We start from the raw sequence: 24,955 nt of genomic DNA on the forward strand, positions 1-24,955 counted from the left end.
GTCCTCAGGAAAGATGTATGGCTGAGGTTCAGCCATGGTCGGAGGAATGCGAAGAAAGTAGGCGACTACGTTGCGACTTGGCTCCCACACGTCAAGCGTTGGTAGGCATGTGAAGAGGTCATATCCCCGACGAGGTATTGGCAGGTAGCATTTAGGGGGTGGAGATCTCTTCTGAACAGCACGTTGAAGGGCATCCCAGATATGCTCAAAAATGATCATGTCTGGGGAGTTTAATGGCCAGCGGAAGTGTTTAAACTCAGATGAATGTTCCTTGAGTCACTATGGAACAATTCTGGATGTGTGTGGAGTCGCATTGTCCTGATGGAATTGTCCCAATCCATCTGAATGCTCAATGGACATGAATGGATGCAGGTGATCAGACAGGATGCTTACGTACGTGTCACCTGTCAGGGTCGTAACTACACGTGTCAGGGATCCCATATCACTCCAACTGCACGCGCCCCACACCATTACTGAGCCTCCACAAGCTTAAACTGTCCCCAGATGACATGCAGGATCCATGGATTCATGAGGTTGTCTCCATACCCGCATACTTCCATCCGCTCGATACAATTTGAAACGTGACTCGTCCGACCAGGCAACATGTTTCCAATTATCGACAGTCCAATGTCAGTGTTGACGGGCCCAGACGAGGCGTAAAGCTTTGTGTCGTCCAGTCATCAGGGGTACACGAGTGGGCCTCCGACTCCGAAAGCCCATATCGATCATGTTTCGTCGACTGGTTCGCACGCTGACAACTGCCCAGCATTCAAATCTGCAGCAATTTGCGGAAGGGTTGCACTTCTATCAAGATGAAAGATTCTCTTCAGCCATCGTTGGTCCCTTTCTCACAGAATCTTTTACCTGTCGCAGCGATGTCGGAGGTTTGACGTTTTACTTGATTCCTGATATTCACGGTACACTCGTGAAATGGTCGTACGGGCAAATCCCCACTTCATCGCTACTTCGCAGATGCTGTGACCCACCGCTGGTGCGCCGGCTATAGCACAACGTTCAAACTCACTTAAATCTTGATAACCTGCGACTGTAGCAGCAGTAACCGATCTAACAACTGCGCCATACACTTGTTGTCTTATATAGGTGTTTCCGACCGCAGCGCCGTACTCTGCGTGTTTACATATCTCTGTATTTGAATACGCATGCCTATACCAGTTTATTTGGCGCCTCGGTATATTTTACGGGAGAAAATAAGGAAGATTAGGTTTTAACGCATCGTCGACATCGAGGACATTGAGACCCTCTTACGTCGAGTGTCACGCAGCATAGTCGAAAGGAAGTACCCTGTGATCAGCTGGTCAAATGTATGGCGCCATATCCACCACGTTTATCTCCCCTCATACGTAGAGCAACGTGGTACTTAGTTACCAAAGGCAAAATTGCGTCACGACAGAAGTTACCTGCAATTTGTGTACAGTGCTGCAGAATTCATGATATTATTCCATCCAGCACAACTTCACACATTAGTCGAGTCCCTGCCGCGTCGTGTTGCGACACTTTTGCTTGTTCGTGGCGGCCCTATACCATGTTAGGCAGGTGTAGCAGTTTCTTTGGCTCTTCAGTGTATTTATTACGCCTTAAATTAGGCAGTCCATCTTACATGTGCACTACGTGTGGATAGTGTAAGTTCGGATACGTATCTTAGGGTGCTTGAAGTATCGGGTGATCAAAAAGTCAGTATAAATTTGAAAACTTAATAAACTACGGAGTAATGTAGATAGAGAGGTAAATATTGACACACATGCTTGGAATGACATGGGGTTTTATTAGAACCAAAAAAAAGTATTGCTAGACGCGTGAAAAATCTCTTGCGCGCATCGTTTGGTGATGATCGTGTGCTCAGCCGCCACTTTCGTCATGCTTGGCCTCCCAGGTCCCCAGACCTTAGTCCGTGCGATTATTGGCTTTGGGGTTACCTGAAGTCGGAAGTGTATCGTGATCGACCGACATCTCTAGGGATGCTGAAAGACAACATCCGACGCAAATGACTCACCGTAACTCCGGAAATGCTTTACAGTGCTGTTCACAGCATTATTTCTCGGCTACAGCTATTGTTGAGGAATGATGGTGGACATATTGAGCATTTCCTGAAAAGAACATCATCTTTGCTTTGTCTTACTTTGTTATGCTAATTATTGTTCTTCTGATCAGATGAAACGACATCTGTCGGACATTTTTTAACTTTTTTATTTTTTTGGTTCTAATAAAACCCCATGTCATTACAAGCATGTGTGTCAATTTGTACCTCTCTATCTACATTATTCCTTGATTTATTCAGTTTTCAAATTTATAGTGAGTTTTTGATCACCCGGTATAAAGGTGGAGCCAAAAGTTTCCGTTTAAGGGCGTTGATGTAGCGTATATGCGAAGTACCACGACTGCGATGACGAAATATAAGCTTCTACATGTAGGCAAGGGATTAGTTTGGCATTTGTGTCTTTCCGGCATGCGTGCGGTAAATACGGAAACGTGAACTGTGTGGACGTTGTTACTGAATGCGTCAAAACAGGACAACTGTACTGTTATTCTTTTCCTGGCTGCAGAAGGAAAAATACCGGTAGAGATGCATCGGAGGATGAAAAATGTGTATGGGACAGTATGTCTGTCAGAAACACAGTCGTGAATGGTCGCCAAGGGATGATGCTGGTGCTTCATGGAAGGCACGTCCCCATATCCCAAATGTCGTAGCGCAGAATGTATGCCAATTCAAATACTCTCGAGCACTCGCCCAGTCCTGATCGCTCCCTTAAAAAGGACCTTGAAGCGTAGACTGTGTGCATCAGGCAGTTACGAACTGTTTCAATTTAACCACAACACGTGTGTGTGTGTAAAATGAACTTCGATTGACGTATCCCCGCCGTTCTGGTCACAGGCGGGCCAGTCGTACGCGACCAGCCACCGCGTCGCTCTTCAAATGGATACGGTGTGGAGGGGCGCGTGTCAGCACATGGTTGTTAGCGTATCTGGATGCCCTACTCGGTCAAGTGGCTTCTCACTTGCCATCATGAGGCTGAGTGGAGATAGTTCCAGTCCTTCCATCAAGAAAAAATCTGGTGCAATACAGAGAATTGAACTCGTTTCGTCCGCATTGCAGTCGTCTACAGTGACCACTCGCCTATGGGGAAGGACACTTTAATTGAGAAAATGGACAATAACGAATTACAACAGCTCCTATCTCCCAATTTCGGTCAAGGTTTTCTGGAAGATTTGGTTAATTATCAGAAGCCACTGGAATTTCCCTTCCCGATCAGGAACCCCCCCTTTTCTACTCCTAGTCTATTACAATAATTGGCTGAAATAAAAAAAAAACTTCAACACTGCCAAGTTCTCACGTGTAAGGAATGAAAAATTGTAAGAAAAAACGGTGCGGTGTAATATACTGCGCACGTGTCTATACCCTTCCGAAATACACAGTGCCAGTTTTTGTACTTTTTAATGAAACTCGGCTGACGCAAAAGGTGAGCATGCTGATTCAGCGAAATGCGACCTCTTCCCTAGCACCGCGCGCCACTAACCAAAGTGCCGTACAGAAAGCCCCACACTGGAGGGGCGCCAGAGATGTGCGCGCGGGCGCCCGCCGCAGGCTTTCTTGCGCGGCGCCGCCTTTGGCAGCGTTCCGTTTGCTCTGGCCTGCCTGTCCTTTGTGCACCGCGTCACCGCGAGGCCTGGCCTTTGTGGCCTCCGTATCTCCCCTCGAGTTGCTTCAGGTCACGCCTGCGGCTGGTCACAATTACTGCTGGCTCGCCGCCGCGGCCGTTGCCGATAAATTCGAAACCGCAGACCCGGCGGTGGCTGTGCGGAAAGACCGGCCGATAGCCCTGGACGGCGGCCGTCCGCGTGAAGAACCCTCTGCCACGCGCTCGCTTTGTCAGGCCGGACTGGTTCCCTGCCACCCGGACCCTCTTGTCTCACACGCCACAGGACTTCGCTCAAACACGATCCGAGTGTCTGTGCACACACAAGGCCCGACTTTCTATTCCCTTCTAAGCGAGAAAGGGATCACTCATCAAAATCGCATACGGAGTTCAGCTTATTGATACAATCGGAAACTTCGTTAGGTTCTAATTTTCGTTACATGTTCTGCTTAAATCTCCAGACGTATTAACTATTGCTGATACTATTTTTTTTCCTTTTTTTGTGTATGTGCGGCGACCGTTCTTCCGGACACGTCCGAAAGAACGCACCCGTGGATGCACTCTCTCTCCCGAACTAAAAAAATGGTTCAAATGGCTCTGAGCACTATGGGACTTAACACCTTAGGTCATCAGTGCCCCTAGAACTTAGAACTACTTAAACCTAACTAACCTAAGGACATCACACACATCCATGTCCAAGGCAGGATTCGAACTTGCGACCGTAGCGGTCGCGCGGTTCCAAACTGAAGCGCTTAGAACCGCTCGGCCACATCGGACGACCTCTCGAACTCGTGCGGAAATTAGCACGAGGGTGAGAGTAAAGAGTGGGGAGCTGCATAAGTAGTGCGTGACATGTTGGGACAGACGGGAAGCGTACTCAGGTAGTCGAAGCTGTTAAGTTGTCCGTTTGTATAGAACGGGAAACGAATTACGAGTCATAGTCCAACACGAATTTTGACTTGGGGCCATTCAACTTATTTGAACCCCGATTGCGGCCAATGTCACAATTTATGTCTGATTTTATCAATTTTTTATTTAAAAAAAAATAGTCCTGCAACAGCTTCAATATACATAAATTTGAGAAAAACATAGAAACAACGCGGGAAATGGATGTTTGGACATAAGTGCAGATGCTGACGAAGACAGCAGGTTGGACCACGAACAGCATTTACGCAGTGCCCTCAGTGCGTTGCAAATGTTAGTCGTGTACAGAATAGTGCTCTGTGTAGTTGTGAGTGCATTACTGGGGAGCTAACGAAATTCGAACGTGGCGTTGTTGGTGCTAGTATGACGGGTGTTTCCAAGGCCAAAGGAGCGAAGTGTTTGTTTCAAGAGGCACCGTATCGAAGATTTATACTGCATACAAGAAAAGCAGAAAAAACATCATCCGGTTAGTCACACGGACGAAAAGTGCGTGTAGAATGATTGTGACGGTCATTGAGGAGGACTGTGATGAAAAATAGAGGACAACAGCTGCAAAAGTCACTGCAGAGCTGAATGTCGCACTCGCGAACCCTGTCAGCAGCAGAACAACACGAAGGGAGCTCCATAAGCATTGAAACGAAGGGCGTGCTGGAATTCCAGAACTACTCATCAGTGACGCAAATTTTTGTAACAGCAACACATGTTGCCTAAATCATAAAATCGTAGACTATAGAGAAATGGAAGAATGTGCAGTGTTACGTGGCTTTATGCTTAATAACAGACTTACTATTTTATCAGTTGATTTGTTTTCACCACGTAACGCTCGCTGTTTACTTCCTTCTTCGTTGCTGAGCGATGTATCACTTTTCGTTCTGACGCCGCATCTCTTCCTTTCCTATATCTTTACTACTTTTTATCTATATAAATGATGAACTATTGGTTTTGCCGTTTAACAACTTTTTAATAACTGTGGAAGTATTACAGGCATCGGGACCCACCTAATGTGTCACCCGCCTATACGTTTTACATGAACCTTTCAAGACTCGATCGATCTGTTTACAAAGAGAAAGCAGAATATCTCTTCCTTTGACGTTGTCCAACAACGACCTAGGAAGCTCGACGCCCTCGCGGCCCAGGCTCTTCAATGGCTCGCAGTAGTTTGCAGCATTCGTTTTATTCCTTGCCCACTTGCCGCTACGTCGAACTTTCATGGTGATCGTTGGGCAAAGTCTTCCACGTTATCTGCAACATAAATAAACTTTCTTCCCACAGTATTTCTGAAAACCCCAAAACAAACTTAAAGAACATAATAATAATAACTGTTCTTACAATTATTCGTATAAGTCTTGGTCGATTTAAGGAGGAGTGGGACAGGCCTAAGCCTTGTGACACCACAAATGTCATTCTGTCTGGTGAATCTTGTTTCGCACTGTTTCCAAATTCCGGCCGAGTTTACGTCTCACGAGTGAAACATGGCGGGAATTCGGGGATGATTTGGGCAGCCACATCGTGGTATTCAATGGGTCCCAGAGCTACACTGCACAGTCACGCTACTGTCCAGGAATATGTGACCATAATGGCTGGTCAGGTCCATCGCATGGTTCAAAGTTTGTTCCTCAGTGGTGACGCAGTGTTCTGAGACGACAGGGCTCCTGTCCGGACGGCTCCCATCGTTGAGCACTTGTTTTGTGAGTACGAGGATGAATTCCCATCTCCCCTTGCCACCACAGTCACCATATCTCAAAATTTTTGAGCATTTGCTGTCTGCTTCGGAGGAAAGCGTGAGTGATCTCTGTTCACGCTGATCATAGCTACCTCAGCTTGTATTTTTCTGGAAGAATGCTGCAGAGAAGCAAGTGAGTGGATCAACTGACTGGAGAAAATCGTCTACGAATGACAATTCAGAACAAGCGAAGAGAAACATTGTCATCAGCCACTGTCCTTCTCCATGAGAATGTTCGGCGTCACTCTGCAGCTACCACATGGACGCCCCGTGCAGCGACTTCGATGGGAAGTGTTTGATCATCTACCAAACAGCCCGGACATGGCTCCCTCTGATTTTCACTTCCTTGCACACATGTACAGCTGTCTATGAAGACATCATTTTGGCACACAAACGATGAGCTGCAGATCGACGTAGGGAATTGGCGGAGAGAACTAAACCCCTAGGACGAGGGTCGCCTGCATCCTGCTTCTAAGTTCCTGTACCGTTGCTGCACTTTACTGTCACGCATGACAGTTACGTAATGTTAATGTATGAATGGCATTAACTAAGATATGCCTGGTACATTATTGTTAATTTTATTCTTGACAAGTAATTATAAACTTGTATTATTTTTATTTCTCGACAATTGCATTATAAATTACATGTTTTGCTTGTATTGTTTGCCTTGTACCAGGCATATCTTAGTTAATGTCATTCATAAGGTAATATGGTTTTAGCGCTGTTCGAAGCATGTGGCGTTTGGGAGAAAACGCGGAGGTGCGACCATGTTGTTAGCTATCATTTCTTTGGTTATCCCTTATCGTTATAAGTTGTGGCAGCGGCCGCTCTAAGATAGATATCTGTACTGAGTCGTGTCATTGCGGTTCGCGCGGTGGTCTGTTGACCGGTCTTGCTGGGTGTGCACGGCATTCAGTGGGCTCGCAGTTACACGGTAAGATACTTTTGAGGTTCACAAATTGGCATTCTGCTGCATTTATGACTTCAGTTTACCTTTTGAAGGCTATGCTACGTATCGGGCTGTTCGCAGTTGATTCGTAGGTTGAATTAGTCTGGGCCGGCCGGGGTGGCCGAGCGGTTCTAGGCGCTACAGTCTGGAACAGAGCGACCGCTACGGTCGCAGGTTCGAATCCTGCCTCGGGCGTGGATGTGTGTGATGTCCTTAGGTTAGTTAGATTTAAGTAGTTCTAAGTTTTAGGGGACTGATGACCTTAGACGTTAAGTCCCATAGTGCTCAGAGCCATTTGAACCATTTGAATTGGTCTGGCAATGAGTGTTTATTTGTTGATTCATTCCAGTTTTTTTTCGGTTAGGCCTAGTTTCCCGGTATGATAATTGTTGACTCAAAGAAACTTTTGATGCCTCACCTGCAAGGGGACCCCGCATGCTACTTGATCAGTTTACTGGATTTTTTTTTTCTTTCCTGACTGGCACGATTTTCTCGTGCACAATCAAGGTGTGACCTGATGAGAATCCATAAGGGCCCTTTTAATGTTAATTTTATATAGTATCCCTCTTTGTTTCCCTTATTTTTTGCAGTGCTGAAGACGGGATTTACAACCCGGAAACCGGGTCGTGTGTACGATTTGATCCAACTAAAGGATTTGTCGAGTACACCTGTAACAGATTTTTTCATCATGATCAACAAAAGTAAAATGAGGGAATGGAAAATACTGAGATTAAATCAGATGATGCTGAGGGTAACTTGTAATTGAGTTTTTTACTTGGACAACAAAGTAAATGACGATTCCCAAAGGATATAAAATGCGTACCGACAATAGTAAGAAAAGCGTTTCTTGAAAAGAGAAACTGTCAACATCGCATATAAATAGAAGTTTTAGGAAGTCTGTTCCAAAGATATTTGTACGGAGTGTAGTCTTATAAGAAAGTGAAAATGGACAATTAACGCTTCAGACGAGAACAGAATGGAAGATTTTGAGATATGTAGCTAAAGAAGAACGCTGAAGCTTAGATGGGTGGCTCCGGTAATTAATGAGGAGGTAACAAGTCGAATTGTGGGGAAAAGAAATGTGGGGCATAACTCGAGGAAAAGAAGGGATGAGATTGTAGAGCATCAAGAAATGGTCAGTTTCCTAGTGGCGAGAAGGGTGGAAATTAAAAATCATAGAGGGAGGCCAGTTTGACTGCAGTAAATAGTTTAAAGTGGGTGTAGGGTGCAGAAGTTAATGCAAAGACGAAGAGGTTTCCGCAGGATAGACTTGCACGAACAGCTACAACTAGCCTTCGGACTGAAGACCACAACAGCAACACAATTACTTCTTACAATCTAACAAGTAAGTAAATATAAACTCCCTGAATGAAGCACTACATATTGCTCGCTTTAGTTCTGTACGTAAACACGCCTAGAGCAGGTTCCTCGGGGCAAATTAGTGGGGTAACATACGGTATGTACACCACACATTCTAAGTTGATTTTTAAAGTATCTACGCGCCATGAACGGTGGTGAATTGAAGTGTGTTATTCAACAAAAAATGATAATTTTCTCGTACTTAAGTGATTAAAACTGGCGTACACTGAAACGTATTCAAGACTTGTTACCGCACGTGCCGACGTTACAAAACCTACACCACTTAATGGATGAAACAAAGATCTGCAACCCGAAATTGCTCAGAACATTCTGACTCTGATCTTGAAGGAAGTTTGCCAAACATTTTTAGAAGTGGACTGGCAAAATCAATTTAAAAAAATTACGTTCGTAGTGAGCGCTACGCCTCGATGTTAACGCAGAAACCACTTCTCTAGATGGAATAGCTGTTTGCCTGGGTGTTAGGCAGCCCGCATTACTCCCATGTATACCGTGTGGATCTCCTCACGCCTTGGTAGCATATAATAGCGAAAATGTGTTCTGTACACGTATGTGCCACACATTACTGGATGTTAAAGACACAAATACATTGGTGATAGAAAAGCTGACCTGTGCTACTCCTACCTCTTGAGAAGAACCGTATTAATTTATAGACATAGTGTACGATTCTTAAGGAAGTGATGTTTTGCGTGATGATGACAAATGCGTCTGAAGAAATCTTGTACCTAATGAAATGAAGTTCCCCTTAAGTGTAACAAAATGAGATATATTTTCTCTTCGTCCCTAACGTAAAGTACCATTTCCAAGACCGTTATTTCACATATGGCTTCGGCGGGGATGATGAACAAAATATTTCGGGTGTCAGCCCAGGATAAAGATCTTCAACCTGTCTGAATCCCTGAATGTTCAGTATCGACCTCTGAATTCCTGCAGCATAAGTTCCACTATCATCAAAAATAGGTTTGTAATAACTTGGTCTAAATTGAAACAGATGCCTTAGATCAGAACAGATCGTTGAAGAAACCTGTTGACCTACCGGATAATTAGGACTGTTGTCGCAGTTTCGGGCGTGATTGTGGATATGCGTTCTTGGCTTGAATGTGTGGTAAATTGATACCACTGGTGTAATATTGTAGTTTGTAGCCTGTGCAAAACGGTATAGAAGAGATCATGCCACTTATGAACTATAGTAATACGAAGGAACTATTTAGACTAATAAAATAATTTTACGTGGCTGAACTCAAACATTTAGTGCAGCAGCGGTGTGATAAGAGCTTCAGGGTATGTGTAACAGCCGTTGAATATGTTCCGGACGGATGGCATTCCAGACAGCTTTCACTCCTTTCCACAGCCCGAGTACAGTGAATTATCTGTAGGATACAACCACATCAGGGAAGAAATCGCACTGGCTGACATTAGAGATGAATATCTGGAGCTGGAAAGAAATGTTACTCGTCGTATAGTGAAACTTAAATATTGCTTGAAATATTGCTTGAAATACGAGAACATGGATGGCCATTCTACAGTTAGGATACAGAGCCAGGAGAGTGTTGATGGAACTTCTACACTTTGGAAACCATAGATTGTCTTCTGCAGAAGTTGTTGTCCAATTTATTTACAGTTTGGAGCACCCTAGGTTATTAATTTACGAAGGTACAATGCTACATAACTGTAAGATGGTATTAAAGTAGCCTAAATTGAAATAGACAACATTAACATTTTGAGTTCATGTAGTACGTAAGCCAAAAACTACTAATATTTGATAATTAATTGCCATGTTGTAACACACTGAAACTATAAAGTTTGAGACCCACAAAATATTACACACCAGGAGAAGGTATGAATCTGAAATTGATAGTTACTGAAATTCCACTATTCCCAAAGAAAACAAGTAGATGTACTAGACAAGTTTTGCTATCTGGGTACAAAATTGACTGATGATGGCCGAAGTAGAGAGCATATAAAATGTCTAGTGACACCTTTCTGAAGAAGTGGGATATGTCTACGTCTCACGTAGATTTAGGTTTTGTTACAAAGTCTCTTTAGGGTTTCGTGCTTCAATCTGTAACGACTGAACCCTTGTCACTTTGTTGTCTGTCTATCTCTCTGACTGTTAAGAACGTTTTTTCTGAGGAACGGGTAGAAGTATGACGTTCGAATTTATATCACATGTCAAGGTTTATCGTCCCTTGGAGGTGTAAAAATAGTAAGTCACTTCAGTCAAAAGATACGGCCGTTTATGTCACATATTTTGATACTCGAAAACTCACTCATCAAAACCTGCAGGGTGCATCCCGTTGACGAACCATGCAGTTTGTTAAAAAGCAAGGTGTCACAGTACAAGTAACGGAAAAATCCCAAAATTGTGAATTAGTGATTACGTGACACGAAAAAAAATTTTTATTTCTCTTTCGTTATCCGACAGTCTGTCTCTCCGTCTGTCAAGGCCCTTTTTCTCTGGAACAATTAGGCGTATCAAGTTCAAATTTATGTCAGATACTGAAGTTTATGGCCCCTCGGCGGTGTAAAAGTTTTAAGCTTCTAAGTCAATGTCATCAAAAGATACGGTCATTTATGCCAGATATTGTAATACTCGCAAACTCACTTATCAAAACATGCAGGGTACTTTCCTTTGACCTAGAATCATGACGTTTGGTAAGAAACGAGGTTTCACAATACAAGTAAAGTAAAAAATTTGAAAATTGTTAAATTGTGATATCTTTTATCATTTGAACCTACACTGCATTCATCATCTATCAAAAGAGTAATATACGAACATTACTGCACGTAAACAAAATGTAGGTTGTAAGCATCTTTTAGTCAGTAAATAAAAAATGTTTTATTAAATCTTCTCTCTATATATACTTGAACTGAAGTCATCTGCTCCCTGCTTAATGTATGTTCGGGTTAATCAGAAGAACTACTGTAGAGGTTTTGATACGGCCTTGGAATTCCCGGGAACAATATCTTGCAAGTATCGATATCGAAAATAGGCAAAAACCGCTGAGATTCTCAATTCCCAGGGTAGATGAACTGTGTATAAACGTAATTTAGTTTGTACGGAACTCACAGTGCACAAGTTCTACTTGCACTTTGCCATTTTTTTTTTAAGTGATCGGAGTGTAGCTTATATATAATCAAAACAAGGACGAGAAACAGGACAGAAAAGAGGATGGTTGGTTGGTTCAAATGGCTCTGAGCACTATGGGACTTAACATCTATGGTCATCAGTCCCCCAGAACTACTTAAACCTAACTAACCTAAGGACATCACACAACACCCAGTCATCAAGAGGCAGAGAATATCCCTGACCCCGCCGGGAATCGAACCCGAGAACCCGGGCGTGGGAAGGGAGAACGCTACCGTACGACCACGAGCTGCGGACTAGAGAAGAGGAGAATGGAATCGTTTCAAACGTGTTGCTACTGAAGAATGCTGAAGTTTATGTGGGTAGATCGAATAACTAATGGAATGGTACTGCACTGGATTGATGGAAAAGAAGTGGCACAACTCGACTAAGCGAAAGTATTAATAAGACACATCCTGAGATTTGGAATTGGAGGCAAGGGCACGGGAGTCGTGGGGGGAGGCAGTATACAGGAAGACGAAGGTTTCACTACAATAAACAAGCTCAAGTGGATTTAGGTTTGATGAAGTTTTACAGAAGCTCGAAATCAGAGCGATCTTCGATGCGAGACGCTTTTTGCAGTTTCCACAACGAATCTCTGTTTCTAAATCTGGCAGAAAACCCAAAGAAATTCCGTTCGTATGTAGAATACACCAGCTGCAAGACGCAATCAATCCCTCCATTGTACGATAGTAATGGTAATGTCGCTGATGACAGTGCCACCAAAGTAGAGGTACTAAACACTGTTTTCCAAAATTCCTTCACCAAAGAAGAAGAAGAAGAAGAAGAAGTAAATATTCCATAATTCAAATCTAGAGCAATTGCCAACACGAGTAACAAGACGAAATAAATATTCCAGAATTCGAATATAGAGCAATAGCCAACATGAGTAACTTACAAATAGATATCCTCGGTGTAGTGAAGCAGCTGAAATCACTTAATAAAACCAATCCCTCCGTTCCAGATCGTATACCAGTCAGGTTCCTTTGAGAGTACGCTGATACAATAGTTTCAAACGTAGCTATCATATACAACCGCTCGCTCGTCGAAAGATGCTTACCTGAAGACTGGAAAGTTGCACGAGTTCCATCAATATTCAAAAAAAAGGAGATAGGAATGATCTCGTGAGCTATCCCTATCACTAAAGTCGATTTGCAGTGGTATTTTGGAACATTTACCTAGTTAGAAAATTATGAATTATCTCGAAGAAAACGATTTTTTGACAAATAGTCAACACGGATTTAGAAAATATCATTCTTATGAAACACAACTAGCACTTTATTCTCACAAATTAATGAATGGTATCATCAGGGGATGTCAGATTGATTCCATATTTTTACATTTCCAGAAGGCTTTTGACACCGTTCCTCACAAGCGTCTTCTAACCAAATTGCGTGCTTATAGAGTACTGCCGGAGTTGTGGGACAGGATACGTGATTTCCTGTCAGAAGCATCACAGTTATTAATAACTGATGGAAAGTTATCGAGTAAAACAGAAGTAATATACGGCGTTCCCCAAGGAAGTGTTGTAGGCCCTCTGCTGCTCCTGATCTCCATAAATGACGTAGGAGACAATCTGAGCAGCACTCTTAGGTTGTTTGCAAATGATGATGGGCTTTACCGTCTTGTAAAGTCATCAAATGATCAAAGGCAATAGCAAAATGATTTAAACGAGATATGCGTATGGTGCGAACGAACGAATTACGGAACGTACGAAGTCATCTACATGAGCACTCAAAGAAATCCGCGAAATTTCGGTTACATAATAAATCACACAAATCTAAAAGCTGCAAATTCAGCTAAATGTTAGGGATAAAAATTGCGAATAGCTAATGTTGGAACGATAACATAGATAACGTTGTGTGAAAAGGAAACTAAAGACTGTGGTTTGTTGGCAGAACACTTGGAAAGCGCAACAGATCTTCTAGAGAGACTGCTTATATCAGTCAATAAAATTCTTTTGGTTTTAGGCCGCATTGTCATCTGTAAAATTCCGACGTTTCAGCGACTGTTGCAAGACGCCTTACTTAGAGTGTATTGCAAACTGCAGTTCGCAGTACACCCTGATGAAGGCGCCTTGCAACAGTCGCCTAAACGTCGGAATGTTACAAATGACAATGCGGCCTCAAACCCAGAATTTTATTGACTGTGACAACGGCCGCGGAAGCCTACGTTTACAAAAAATGGTTCAAATGGCTCTGAGCAGTATGGGACTTAACATCTGAGGTCATCCATCAGTCCCCTAGAACTCAGAACTACTTAAACCTAACTAACCTAAGGACATCACACACATCCATGCCCGAGGCAGGATGCGAACCTGCGACCATAGCGGTCGCGCGGTTCCAGACTGAAGCGCCTAGAACCGCTCGGCCACACCGGCCGGCCCTACGTTTACATTGCTTATATCATGCTTGTCCGCCCTCGTCTGAGTACTGCTGCACAGTGAGGGCTCCGGGTCAGGTGGGAATGACTAAGGACATCGAAACAATCCAGAGATAGGTAGCTCGTTCTGTATTTTTGCGAAATAGAGGAGAGAGTGCCACAGATATAATACGAGAATTGGGGTGGCAGTCGAGGCGTTTTTCGTTGTAGTTGGCTCTTCTCAGGTAATATCAATCACAAGCTTTCTCCTCCGACTGCAAAACTACTGTGATGGTGCCCACTTACATAGGGAGAAAAGATCATCATAATAAAATAGGGTTAATCAGAGCTCGCCCGAAAAGATTTAAGTGCTCGTTTTCCGCGCCCCTTCGAGAGTCGAAGTAGAGAAGTAACTTGACGGTGATCAATGTACCCTCTGCCAGGCATTTAATTGTGAATCACAGCTTAATCATATAGATGTAGATGTCAGAACCGCGGCGCTCAGTGTTGAAATCATGCCATTTTCCGATAAATCGCCGCTCAGGATCGAAACAAAATAGCCTCAGAGGGTGGCTTAAAGGATGTCACTGAAACAGCCCCTTCCTTTAGGCCGTCGAAACCGACACATTTCGCTCTTGAAAACGACAGCATACAGTGCGATGAGTAGCAGGACGACTTTCTTGACAAAGTTCGACTTTGATGCCACACCCTGAGCTTCAAATCATGCTCTAAAGGCATTGTGGGACTGCAACGCAACTGAACGTGATCTGAACCATTTTGACTGTATCGCGATCGCAATTTTTGCTCTGGTGTAAAGGGTAGAACCACTTGGAACATTTAAAAGTCATTCGACTAAATCTGGATCTCATTAAAAGTAGCAAACGGGTTTCATGCTTTTTCAGTTCTTCCGTTTCGCGCCCTTCTATTGTGTAGGGGGTGGAGGAGGGGGATGGGGGGGCTACATTATCATGTGCGTGTATAAAACGGCAAAGTGTCCCTCTAAGACTCATCCAGTTCGACAACACCCTCGGTGCCATAAGCGATCCTTTGTTGAACACTTAAAAATGTACCTGTCGACAAATGTGACATCAATTTTCCTCGCGGCAAACTGCACATAAGGGGTGTCGAAGAAGTTGCCTATCCTTCAGGCGTTAGAGCAGCCACGAGGCTGAATCGGTGTCGAAGTTTCGTGTAGGGATCCTTTGCCATTTTCTTCACGCACAAGTTAATGTAGCGCACCTCTGTCCAACCCCCCACCCTCGCCCTATACCCTCCATGATCACCCTGTATGCCAGGGTCAAAATTGCGGTCGCATGACATTCCAAAGGAGTGTTGCTCCTTACGATATCCTTAGAGTAGGGTTGGAACGTCCAGGGGTGACAGCAGTGCCGAACGTGGTCGGAAAAGTCGTGCTGTTGTTCATCATACTGTGAATTGTCGTCTTCAACAGTGAAATGTGCGGGAATCAACGCCGTAACGGAAGGGATAGCTTCATTGACGCCCATTATGCCACCGCATGAGGCCTTTTCGTTTCAGTTCTGAGCTGCGATGTATCTGACATGTTTCCCTCGGCCACCTTCAAGAAAAGCACGAGATTACAACTTTGGATGTCGCGGTTCTGACGTCCATCGCAAAGGTTTCAAAAAAAAAAAAAGGGGGGTGAAACGTGGGTACTGGAAGTGGCGATCGCCCCACTGTGTGGCGTTGGACAGAATTGTGGCGAAATTTGGTACCAACGTGGCATCATCAGCCCACCTTAAAACTCACATGAACTTCTGAACTGTGATCTTTTCTTCGCATTTGTCGACACCTTATCATTTGAAGCGTCGCTAAGCCCGAGGGGTGAGGTCGCTGGGTCTCACGCTTTCGTACCTTTACACAGGATGGTTGGAGGCACCTTTGAGCTAAATTTCAAACTTATGCTTCGGAATGGGATACATTACGGCGTTTCGAAAAAGTCATCCTTTAATTTTGTTGTGCAGTTTATTAGTCGCGTAATTGATGGGTACCGCCATTACAGCATCACGCAGAGAGAACGTAAAGATTTGACGATGAAAGAGTTTATAACGATCGACAGACGATTTGTATTGGAGACATTTTCCTGTACATGAAGAAGCACTTTGTGTTAAATAAGGAAGTGTGGAACACGTGATGGAACGGTAAATTTTCTGAACTCGCACGCATTGTTACATAGTCGGTTGCAGCAGTTCTTGATAAAATTGAACGAAGAATGTGGAGACGATATGGATTACTGGAAAGTGCGTTCTTTAAGTCAAAATTCACGCCTGGAGCGAGATTTTCATTTAAGACCCGTTATTATTGAATATCTTAGGGAAAAAGGAAACCAAGAACGAATATTAGAAGATCCGGAACGGAATAATTGCAGACCTTTATTTTAAATAGACTGCAGAGTGCCTTCAGTGAGAAACTGTAAGCTGACTTCATGAAGAAAGTGGGTAGATTTAAAAAGAAAACCGCTTTGTGTTAGGGACTCCTTCTGATACCAAAACCCGTCCATTTCCCTAACCTCAGTGGCGTTAAAGAAAAAGCTATTTTTAGCAATCCATTGTGACATTGAAAGGATTACAGGAGTAGTTTTTTAAACGTTTGAGAACGCTGCCAATCTAACACTTGCTTTTGAACTGTTTACGAGACCGTTTTCCTTTAAAGTTGAAAGCGTCCATTTGCGTCTGAAGATGCAATTCACATTTAAAGGACCGAATTCTTTTACTTTGAAACTGCCCAGCAGTTCTACGTTGTTTTCCATAGGCAGAGTTTCCATGTCTTCCCAATGAGCTTGCAAACGTGATCTCAACGTTTCAATCAACTTAGCTGCGTATGCTTTTTTCGATTATAACACTAAAGAAGTCACGATTACTAGGCAACCTGAGACACGAAAATCTGCGAACTGTCTGTGTCTGTCTGTCCGTATGTTGACAGTTTGTGGCAGATATAAATTTTACTATGTCATTAACGCTCAAAAGTAATTAAATAATACTAAAAATTTGTTTTCTTTGTGTTGCTGATGAATATGAAACAAACCCGCATCCCACACACAGCGCTTTCGCAGTCCCCCCCTCCCTCTCTTCTCCCTCAGACAGAGTGGCGTGTTAGAGGGGGAAGTCTGCACTCAGGCAAGACATATTCACACCTTGCATAAGCACCGCATGCGCGACCGACCATGATGAAGAAGATATAGTCTTGTGAAATGGGATGAATCCTTTTAAACACCCTGTATTATGTCATTAACAAAGTTTCAGTACATACAGTTGTAACATATTCCACACTCGTCTCATTACATCTTTTTCGCGCGCTAAAGACCTTACTGTCGTACGCCCACAAAACCTTGTCATCATCACAATGTAAAATATTCCCACTCGTAACGAAACGCAGCCAAAAAATAATATTTATTTATTAACGGTACAGAGTAATCCACCACCTGGTAACTATGGTGGTTCGATTGCACTATGGTGGTTCGATTGCTACTAAAAACTAGTAACAAACTGCAGGGACAGACTTTCGTCTTCTTCGACAGCTTCTCTGTGTTGTTATTTTTCTCGTCTATTACACAATTACATTGTTAATTAAAAGCTTGTAATACATTAAGTAAATTTTCAAAAAGGAAATTCTTAAGATGGAAATGATAGACTAACGAAATATCTACATAATAAAAGAGGCCCCTTTACCTGGTATTCCAAGTGGGAGGGCTTCAGTAAATAGTTGAAGCCTGTGTCACCTGAATTAGCATATTCTACTGATAAAGAAAATCGTAGATTGTGACGACGAAGTGCCTCTGACAGAGTAAACGGTATATTATTTCAAAAGTAATTTCATAACTGTTCGTGTATTTATCCCACTATGTTTGCATCCCACTGGGTGTGCATCGTTCGCGAAAGTCAAGTACTGGTCTTTGAGTCCTGGTCCGACACCCAATTGTAACTTGTCGCCAGTATTCATAAAACTGCTTATTTGGAACGCTGTGAGGTGCGCACTCTGCAGGTAATCTGTTTGTGTGTACGCAGGTGCTGGTGGAGGTGCTGAACCAGAATGACAACACGCCGATGACGACGGAGCCGGTGTACTACCCGCAGATGGCCGAGGGTTCGCCTCCGGGCACGCCCGTGCTGCGGATCACCGCATCCGACCACGACCGGGACCCCTCGCAGAAGCTCTCGTTCCGCATCTCCGCCGGAAACCCGGACAACCTCTTCGTCATTGACTCGGACACAGGTCAGTACCGAGGCTTTACCACAACTATTCTTTTTATTGGTGTTTAGTGTAAAGAGGCAGGTAAAGAAACTGTTCGTTGTTTCAAAAGTAATCGCCATAACTCTTAGCACATTTACCCCACTGTGAGGCAAGAGGGTCAGTGGCTTATAGGGAAAATGTCTGCAGTTGGCTATAGAACCATGATTGTAAGCAGGCGTGCACCTCTTCGTCCCAAGCAAATCGACGACCGTGAATCTCCTTCTTCACGGATTCAAAACTCACATGTAACCAATATAGTTTCGAGTACACTACAGAAGTTTTTCTGGGAAGCTCATATACATCCTCCATTCAGTTCCCATCTCTCCTCATGATATTTCTATATTTTTGGAACCATGATGAAAGACATTCATGCCGTTGATTTGCTTCGGACGAAGAAATGCACACCTGGATGCAATCATGGTTCCGTAGGCAACCGCAAACGTTTTTCCATGAAGGTATTGGCCGTCTTATCTCACAGTAGGATAAATATAGTAACAGTTATGACAATTATTTTACTTATTTTTTCATATGTTTCGTTTTCATTCGGCTGCCCCTTGCAGTAGTGGTAACGAGTCTAAAGGGATGGATATTTGTATGAAAATTAATATTGTCGGCTGGAATAGTTGTGCACAGTGTGTATTCAATACTATGAAATTCAGTATACTGACAGTGCGCCGGCCGGTGTGGCCGTGCGGTTCTAGGCGCTTCAGTCTGGAGCCGCGTGACCACTACGGTCGCAGGTTCGAATCCTGCCTCGGCCATGGATGTGTGTGATGTCCTTAGGTTAGTTAGGTTTAAGTAGTTCTAAGTTCTAGGGGACTGACGACCACATATGTTAAGTCCCATAGTGCTCATAGCCGTTTGAACCATTTGAACTGACAGTGCAGTCAAATGGTATCGCATATGATGTCTGTATTACAGGATATAGGGCCAACGGCCTTGTCGCAATGGTAACAACGGTTCCTGTCAGATCACCGATGTTAAACGCTGTCGGGCTAGGTTGGCACTTGGATGGGTGGTTGTCCGGTCTGCCGAGCGCTGTTGGCATGCGGGGTGCACTCAGCCCCTGAGAGGACAGTTAAGGAGCTACTTGACTGACAAGTAGCGGTCCCGGTCACGAAATTGACAACGGCCGGGAGAGCAATGTGGTGACTTCACGCCCCTGGCATGCTCGCATCCAGTGACGCCTATAGGCTGGGGATGACACTCGGTCGATGAGCACCGTTGAGCTCTCCAAGACCTGTCCAGGCGGATTACAGTATATAACAAGATATCAGCGATTCGGGTGATAGAGGGTGGAAATCAGTATAAAGGCAGTCGGTTTTTGTGGTGTTAGTTGCGTGTGTATGTGCTCCTACTGCAGACAGGAAACAGACGCTATTAATAACGGCGCGTATTGTGTGCATAAACCAAACCACGATTGTGATGATGCCATACGGAAAACAGTTATCATGAGACGGAAAAGCAAAAATTTGTGGGTACAAGGAAATGTGTCACTCAAATAGTCAAATCGCCAAGAAGTTGAACAGTTTAAGTGGAGTGATTGATAATTTCGCTAGATTGGGCGCACGATATGAACAGAACATAAAATACAGGTAAGTAGAAAATTATTTGAGGCATTGAAACGTTTCCATTTGGCAAAGCATGACCACAGCCCGTTATTCTTGTCAACTTGTTGCTAATTTACGGTTGTTAGTAACTACCAGACGTCTTGGACGAATTTTGTCAAATGACAAACATCTTGCAATCAAGAAACGACTGCAAAAAAACTGGTCTAACACACAAACATAAATAGGTAGAATGGAATTTGGTGTAAAGACATACGTCACGGGCTTTAGAATGGGATAAAGTGTTACTCAGTAATGAGAAGAAGTTTAATTTTGAGGGATCGGATTTATTTCAACATTATTGGCGTGATATGAGAACAGAGCAGTAGATAAGAATGAGCAGAAATTTTGGTGGTGGAACTGTTATGATTTAGGGAGCCTTCTGCACTAGAGGTAAATCACACATTGCTTGGCTGAACACTACAGTGAACTCTTAACATGTACACTGAGATCCTAGACAGAATTGATTAGAATTTATGAGTGCCTAGGGACGTAAGTCTAATGTTTCAACAAGATAATGCATCCGTGCATGTTTTTGCTACATCAAAAAAGTGGTTTGAAGATAAAGGGATCGATGTCTTTCCCTGACCTTCACGTAGCCTAGATATGAAGCACGTGGGAAACGGTTGGGGAATATTTGCAAGGCGTGTTTATCGAAATGGAAGGCAATGAGGCCGGATACGAGCTGAGAAGTGCGATACAAGAAGAGTGGGCGGCAATTTCACTTAAAGAATTACAAACATAAAAAACAATGCCGAAGAGAATTTTTGAGGTAATTAGGAAGAACGGAGGTTGGACAAAGTACTGACAATGCAATAACACAACAGGTCAGTGAGTGCCTTTTTACCAATTTCCACCCAGGAGTGGCAAACTCCTTATTTTGTAACTCGTGCTATGAAAGAAACTATGTAATTCCGTCATGGCTGTTTATGCATCTACTATTTTCATAATAAATCCGTTACAGTACGCTACAGATCTTGACTGTTACTCCCGTAGAAATGCTGCCTTTATACTGATTTCCACTACTGTATAAGGAGCACGCAGCCGGCATCTTATTACAATAATAGTACTTCTGATGATTCATATTTATAAAAGTGTATACAAAGCACAAAGTAACACAGTAGGTAATAACAGTACAGTGTGATTGTCATAACCATCATCAGCAATTGTTTACTGTCCACTACTGGATACAGGCGTCTTCCAGACTTCTCCATACGTTATGATCTACAGCTTTGCCCCAAATCTGTTTTCAGTATTATATTTATGAAAATCGTAGTAATTATGTACGTCCCACATCTCCTCCTAAACTGCTGTATCGACTTCAACCAAAGTTGTTACTTACATCGCTTACTGTCTGAAAACAATGGGAGTAAGAATCATCTACCTACCTTAGGGGCAGGGTTTTGGAAAGACGTGACGTACAAGCCCAACTCAGGAAAGTCTGGAGCAACTGAAACCAATTTTTATATACAAGACCATTATTTGCGTAATTGAGTTTTGTCAATTAAAGACATCGTTGGAGACCGTGGATGGTGTGTGAAAGAAAATGTTGATCGTGTACAGCAACCAGCCACAGCTTGTTTTTAGATTACTTTGCTTACAAAGTACCATTACCAGTTTCAAATTTACAGTTTATTACGAGACAGGCTTCAAGCTTTTGTCGAGACATACGAAGAGTTGGTTACTAGTGGCTTGCCCTAGGATAATCAAAAATTCACAGTTACAAAAATGTAATAAAGATGGCCGTTACAAACTTGTGTTAAATTGCAACTTATGCGAAATGTCCGTCTGGAGAATCTATTTTCACAGTCTTCCTCCCACGAATCGTATTCGTAATGTTGGCTGTATTTTCAAACCAAACATGCGAGGTTACATTATTAAACACTTTCCCTGGGTCAGAAAACAAATTTCCTATGCGTACCTCATGTTATGACTCACTCACAATGTATGAAAACAAATACGGAATGTTTACAAAGCACGTGAGTGTCAAAGATGCTGCATTACAGAGACATATTACAAAGCTATGGCACTTTGTGAAAGGAAGCGTATACTGTTACGTCAAATTGAAAAAGTATTTTACGTTAAATGTACAGGATTGAATACAGATAAATGGGATTTTGTGAAGTAACCCACTGACTTACTAATATTTTTTCCCACTGTCGATGCTATACTTTCTGTTTAAATTTACGTAAATCATCATACTTTGTCTTACACAATTTTCCCAAAATTATGTAATTTTTTGATAGAATTCTTTACAAATCCGTCCGTATTATTTTCTGAAATGATTAGCAGATTGAAGATAATACAGTTTTAGAACTTTTTGTTGGTGTGGTACACCCTAAAAAATACAGGCATATGCAACGCCACTAGACATTTCTTACACTCATAACGTGTGTCACTTTTCTTCTTCCTTGCTTTGCCCACTACACATTTTCTGGAAGGTGTTTTCTTGATATGGATTGTGGGGTATGAACCTAACAAAGGCTGAAAACGACTGCTTATAACTCGCAACTTATCGAAAGAAATCGAATGTGTTGTACACCACTAAATAGATCGATCTCTCAGCTTTTCAACGGTATATAACAGTCATAGCCTTCTATTAACAGAGAAGAAGAAACACTAAGAAGAAGGTATAGCTGCTCGGCCCGTCTCAAAGTCGACAAAGTAATAACGGATTTGGAACCTGCGACCGGCTGTGAGCCGGCTGAGTAAGCCGGTGGGTTAAAGTGTTACATGCTTATTTTGCAAAATGGTTGAGAAATAAATGTGGATAAGAAAATATGTGAAATCATTATGTGGTACTTGAACACTGATGATGACAGTACATTAAAATTTACGCATATTTAGTACCACGAAAATGTTTTGATTATTGTAGATATTTACAGTAATGTAAGATTTGTTACCTGTTCTGCAGGTATGTGTAGAAACATTATTTGTATTGGAGTATGAAGAGTATTTTCTGACAGTGGCTTCTAATATAGACTAGTTACTGGATGCCACCTGAGTAACAGATCCATCATGGAAGTTTGGACTCCTCTTAAGCTGCCCAGATCGACTGTTAATGATGTGGTTGTGTAGACGCCATGTACTGACGGCACGGACAATCGGGCATTGCGCAGTGTGGCTGTAAATAATCGCGTTGAATCAGTGGAAGAAATCACTCTTGAGTTCCAAAGGACTACCAGCAGTCCAGGTGGCTACAGAATGTCATGCAGCAGTCCAGCTAGCAAAAGACAGGGATATGAAGGTGAAGGTGGAACAGCTCCTCGTAAGCAACATATTTCTGCAGCCAAAGCTAACCGACACTCGAGGTGGAGTAGAGAACGACGCCACTGGTCAGTGCATGATTGGAAACGAGTGACTAGGAGTGGCGATTCGCGCCACATCCTGCGGTAATGCGATGGGAGGGATTGGGTTTGGCGAATGCCTGGAGAGCGTTACCCCCTGTCACACAGTGTGACAATTATTGAGCTGTATCAAATAAAGTCGTCACAATTTCTGAACGGTTTGCATTAGGACGTTCAAACTGCACGGTTGTCCACGGGGCATGATGGGCACTAGTATGATTTGGTTTAGAGACGAAGACCACTTTCATTTGGAAGGGTTCGTTAATAAGCAAAACTGGAACATTTGGGGGACTGAGAATCCGTGCTTCGCCCTGAGTGGGTGACTGTGTGGTGTGCAATGTCCAGTCACGGAATAATCGGTGTGATATTCGTTGATGGCACGGTGACTACCGAACGGTACGTGAGGGTTTTGGAAAATGATGTCATCCCCATTATCCAAAGTAACGCTGATTTCCACAAGATGTGGTTCACGCAAGGCGGAGCTCGACTCCATTGAAGCAGGAGGGCGTTTGATGTCTTGGAGGAGCACTTTGGTCCGCGCGGAGTGGCCGCGCGGTTTGAGGCATCATATCACGGACTGCGCGGCCCCTCCCGCCGGAGGTTCGAGTCCTCCCTCGGGCCTGGCTGTGTGTGTTGTTCTTAGCATAAGTTAGTTTGTAACTTTCAGTAGCGTTTAAGTCTAGGGACCGATGACCTAAGCAGTTTGGTCCCTTAGGTATTCACACACATTTGAACATTTGAGCACTTTGGGGGTCGCATTCTCGCTCTGGGGTACACAGAGGCCACTGGCATGGGTCTCGATTGGCCGCCATATTATCCGGGTCTGAACACAAGCGATTTCTTTTTTTGTGACTATATTAAAGATAAGGTGTACAGCAATAACATCAAAATGTTCCGACACTTGAGCTGGTCATGCAGAATTTCGTTATTCGTCTGCACCGCATCATCGAAAATGATGACAGGCATATCGAACATGTCATAACCTACAACCGAATATCGGTAGTGACGTTTACATGTTGAATAAAGTGCGTGCCCGCCATAGTTTGTAACTAATTTACGTTTTTTTTTTCATATAGTTCAATAATTGTCGTCCTGTATGTGTTGCCAGTCCGCAGCTCGTGGTCCTGCGGTAGCGTTCTCGCTTCCCGTGCACGGGGTCCCGGGTTCAATACCCGGCGGGGTCAGGGATTTTTCCTGCCACGAGATGGCTGGGTGTTGTTGTGTCTTCATCATCATCATCATTCATCCCCGTTACGGTCGGAGGAAGGCAATAGCAAACCACCTCCGCTAGGACCTTGCTTAGTACGGCGGTGCGGGTCTCCCGCATCGTCCCCTATGCTCCTCGGAGTATGGGACCTTATCATCACCAAGTGTTGCCAATAATGTATTACGGACGAGATGGTGTGGAGTTTTTCTCGTGGTTTGGTTGCGCACAATAAAACACTACACGAGGAAAGATGAACACATTTTCTAGCATCGTGGGGTGTGGGAAAACAGCGGCTTGTGGCCCATATGCGACGCGCTAATGGTTTATGTGCGGCCCGCTAAGACACTCAGAAAAATCCGCCTTGAACCTCGATCTTCTTCTCGTGGGCGACCGAAGATTTCCATTGGGACAACCACGTCGATAAGTATGCAC

The 24,955-nt window shown here is 43.5% G+C and overlaps 1 protein-coding gene across 1 annotated transcript in view; it reads left to right on the top strand.

Annotated features, from left to right (window-relative positions):
* LOC124805643 (fat-like cadherin-related tumor suppressor homolog) overlaps positions 1-24,955 on the top strand; it is a gene marked incomplete at its 5' end in the record, with an annotated part of 863,745 nt that overhangs the window by 578,187 nt on the left and 260,603 nt on the right. The window contains one exon of the mRNA XM_047266209.1: positions 18,137-18,344. Within this exon, the coding sequence (XP_047122165.1) occupies positions 18,137-18,344 (208 nt within the window). The remainder of the gene's footprint in view (positions 1-18,136; positions 18,345-24,955) is intronic.

The sequence above is a fragment of the Schistocerca piceifrons genome, chromosome 7 (genome assembly GCF_021461385.2).
Source record: "Schistocerca piceifrons isolate TAMUIC-IGC-003096 chromosome 7, iqSchPice1.1, whole genome shotgun sequence".
NCBI classification, from domain to species: Eukaryota; Metazoa; Arthropoda; class Insecta; order Orthoptera; family Acrididae; genus Schistocerca; species Schistocerca piceifrons.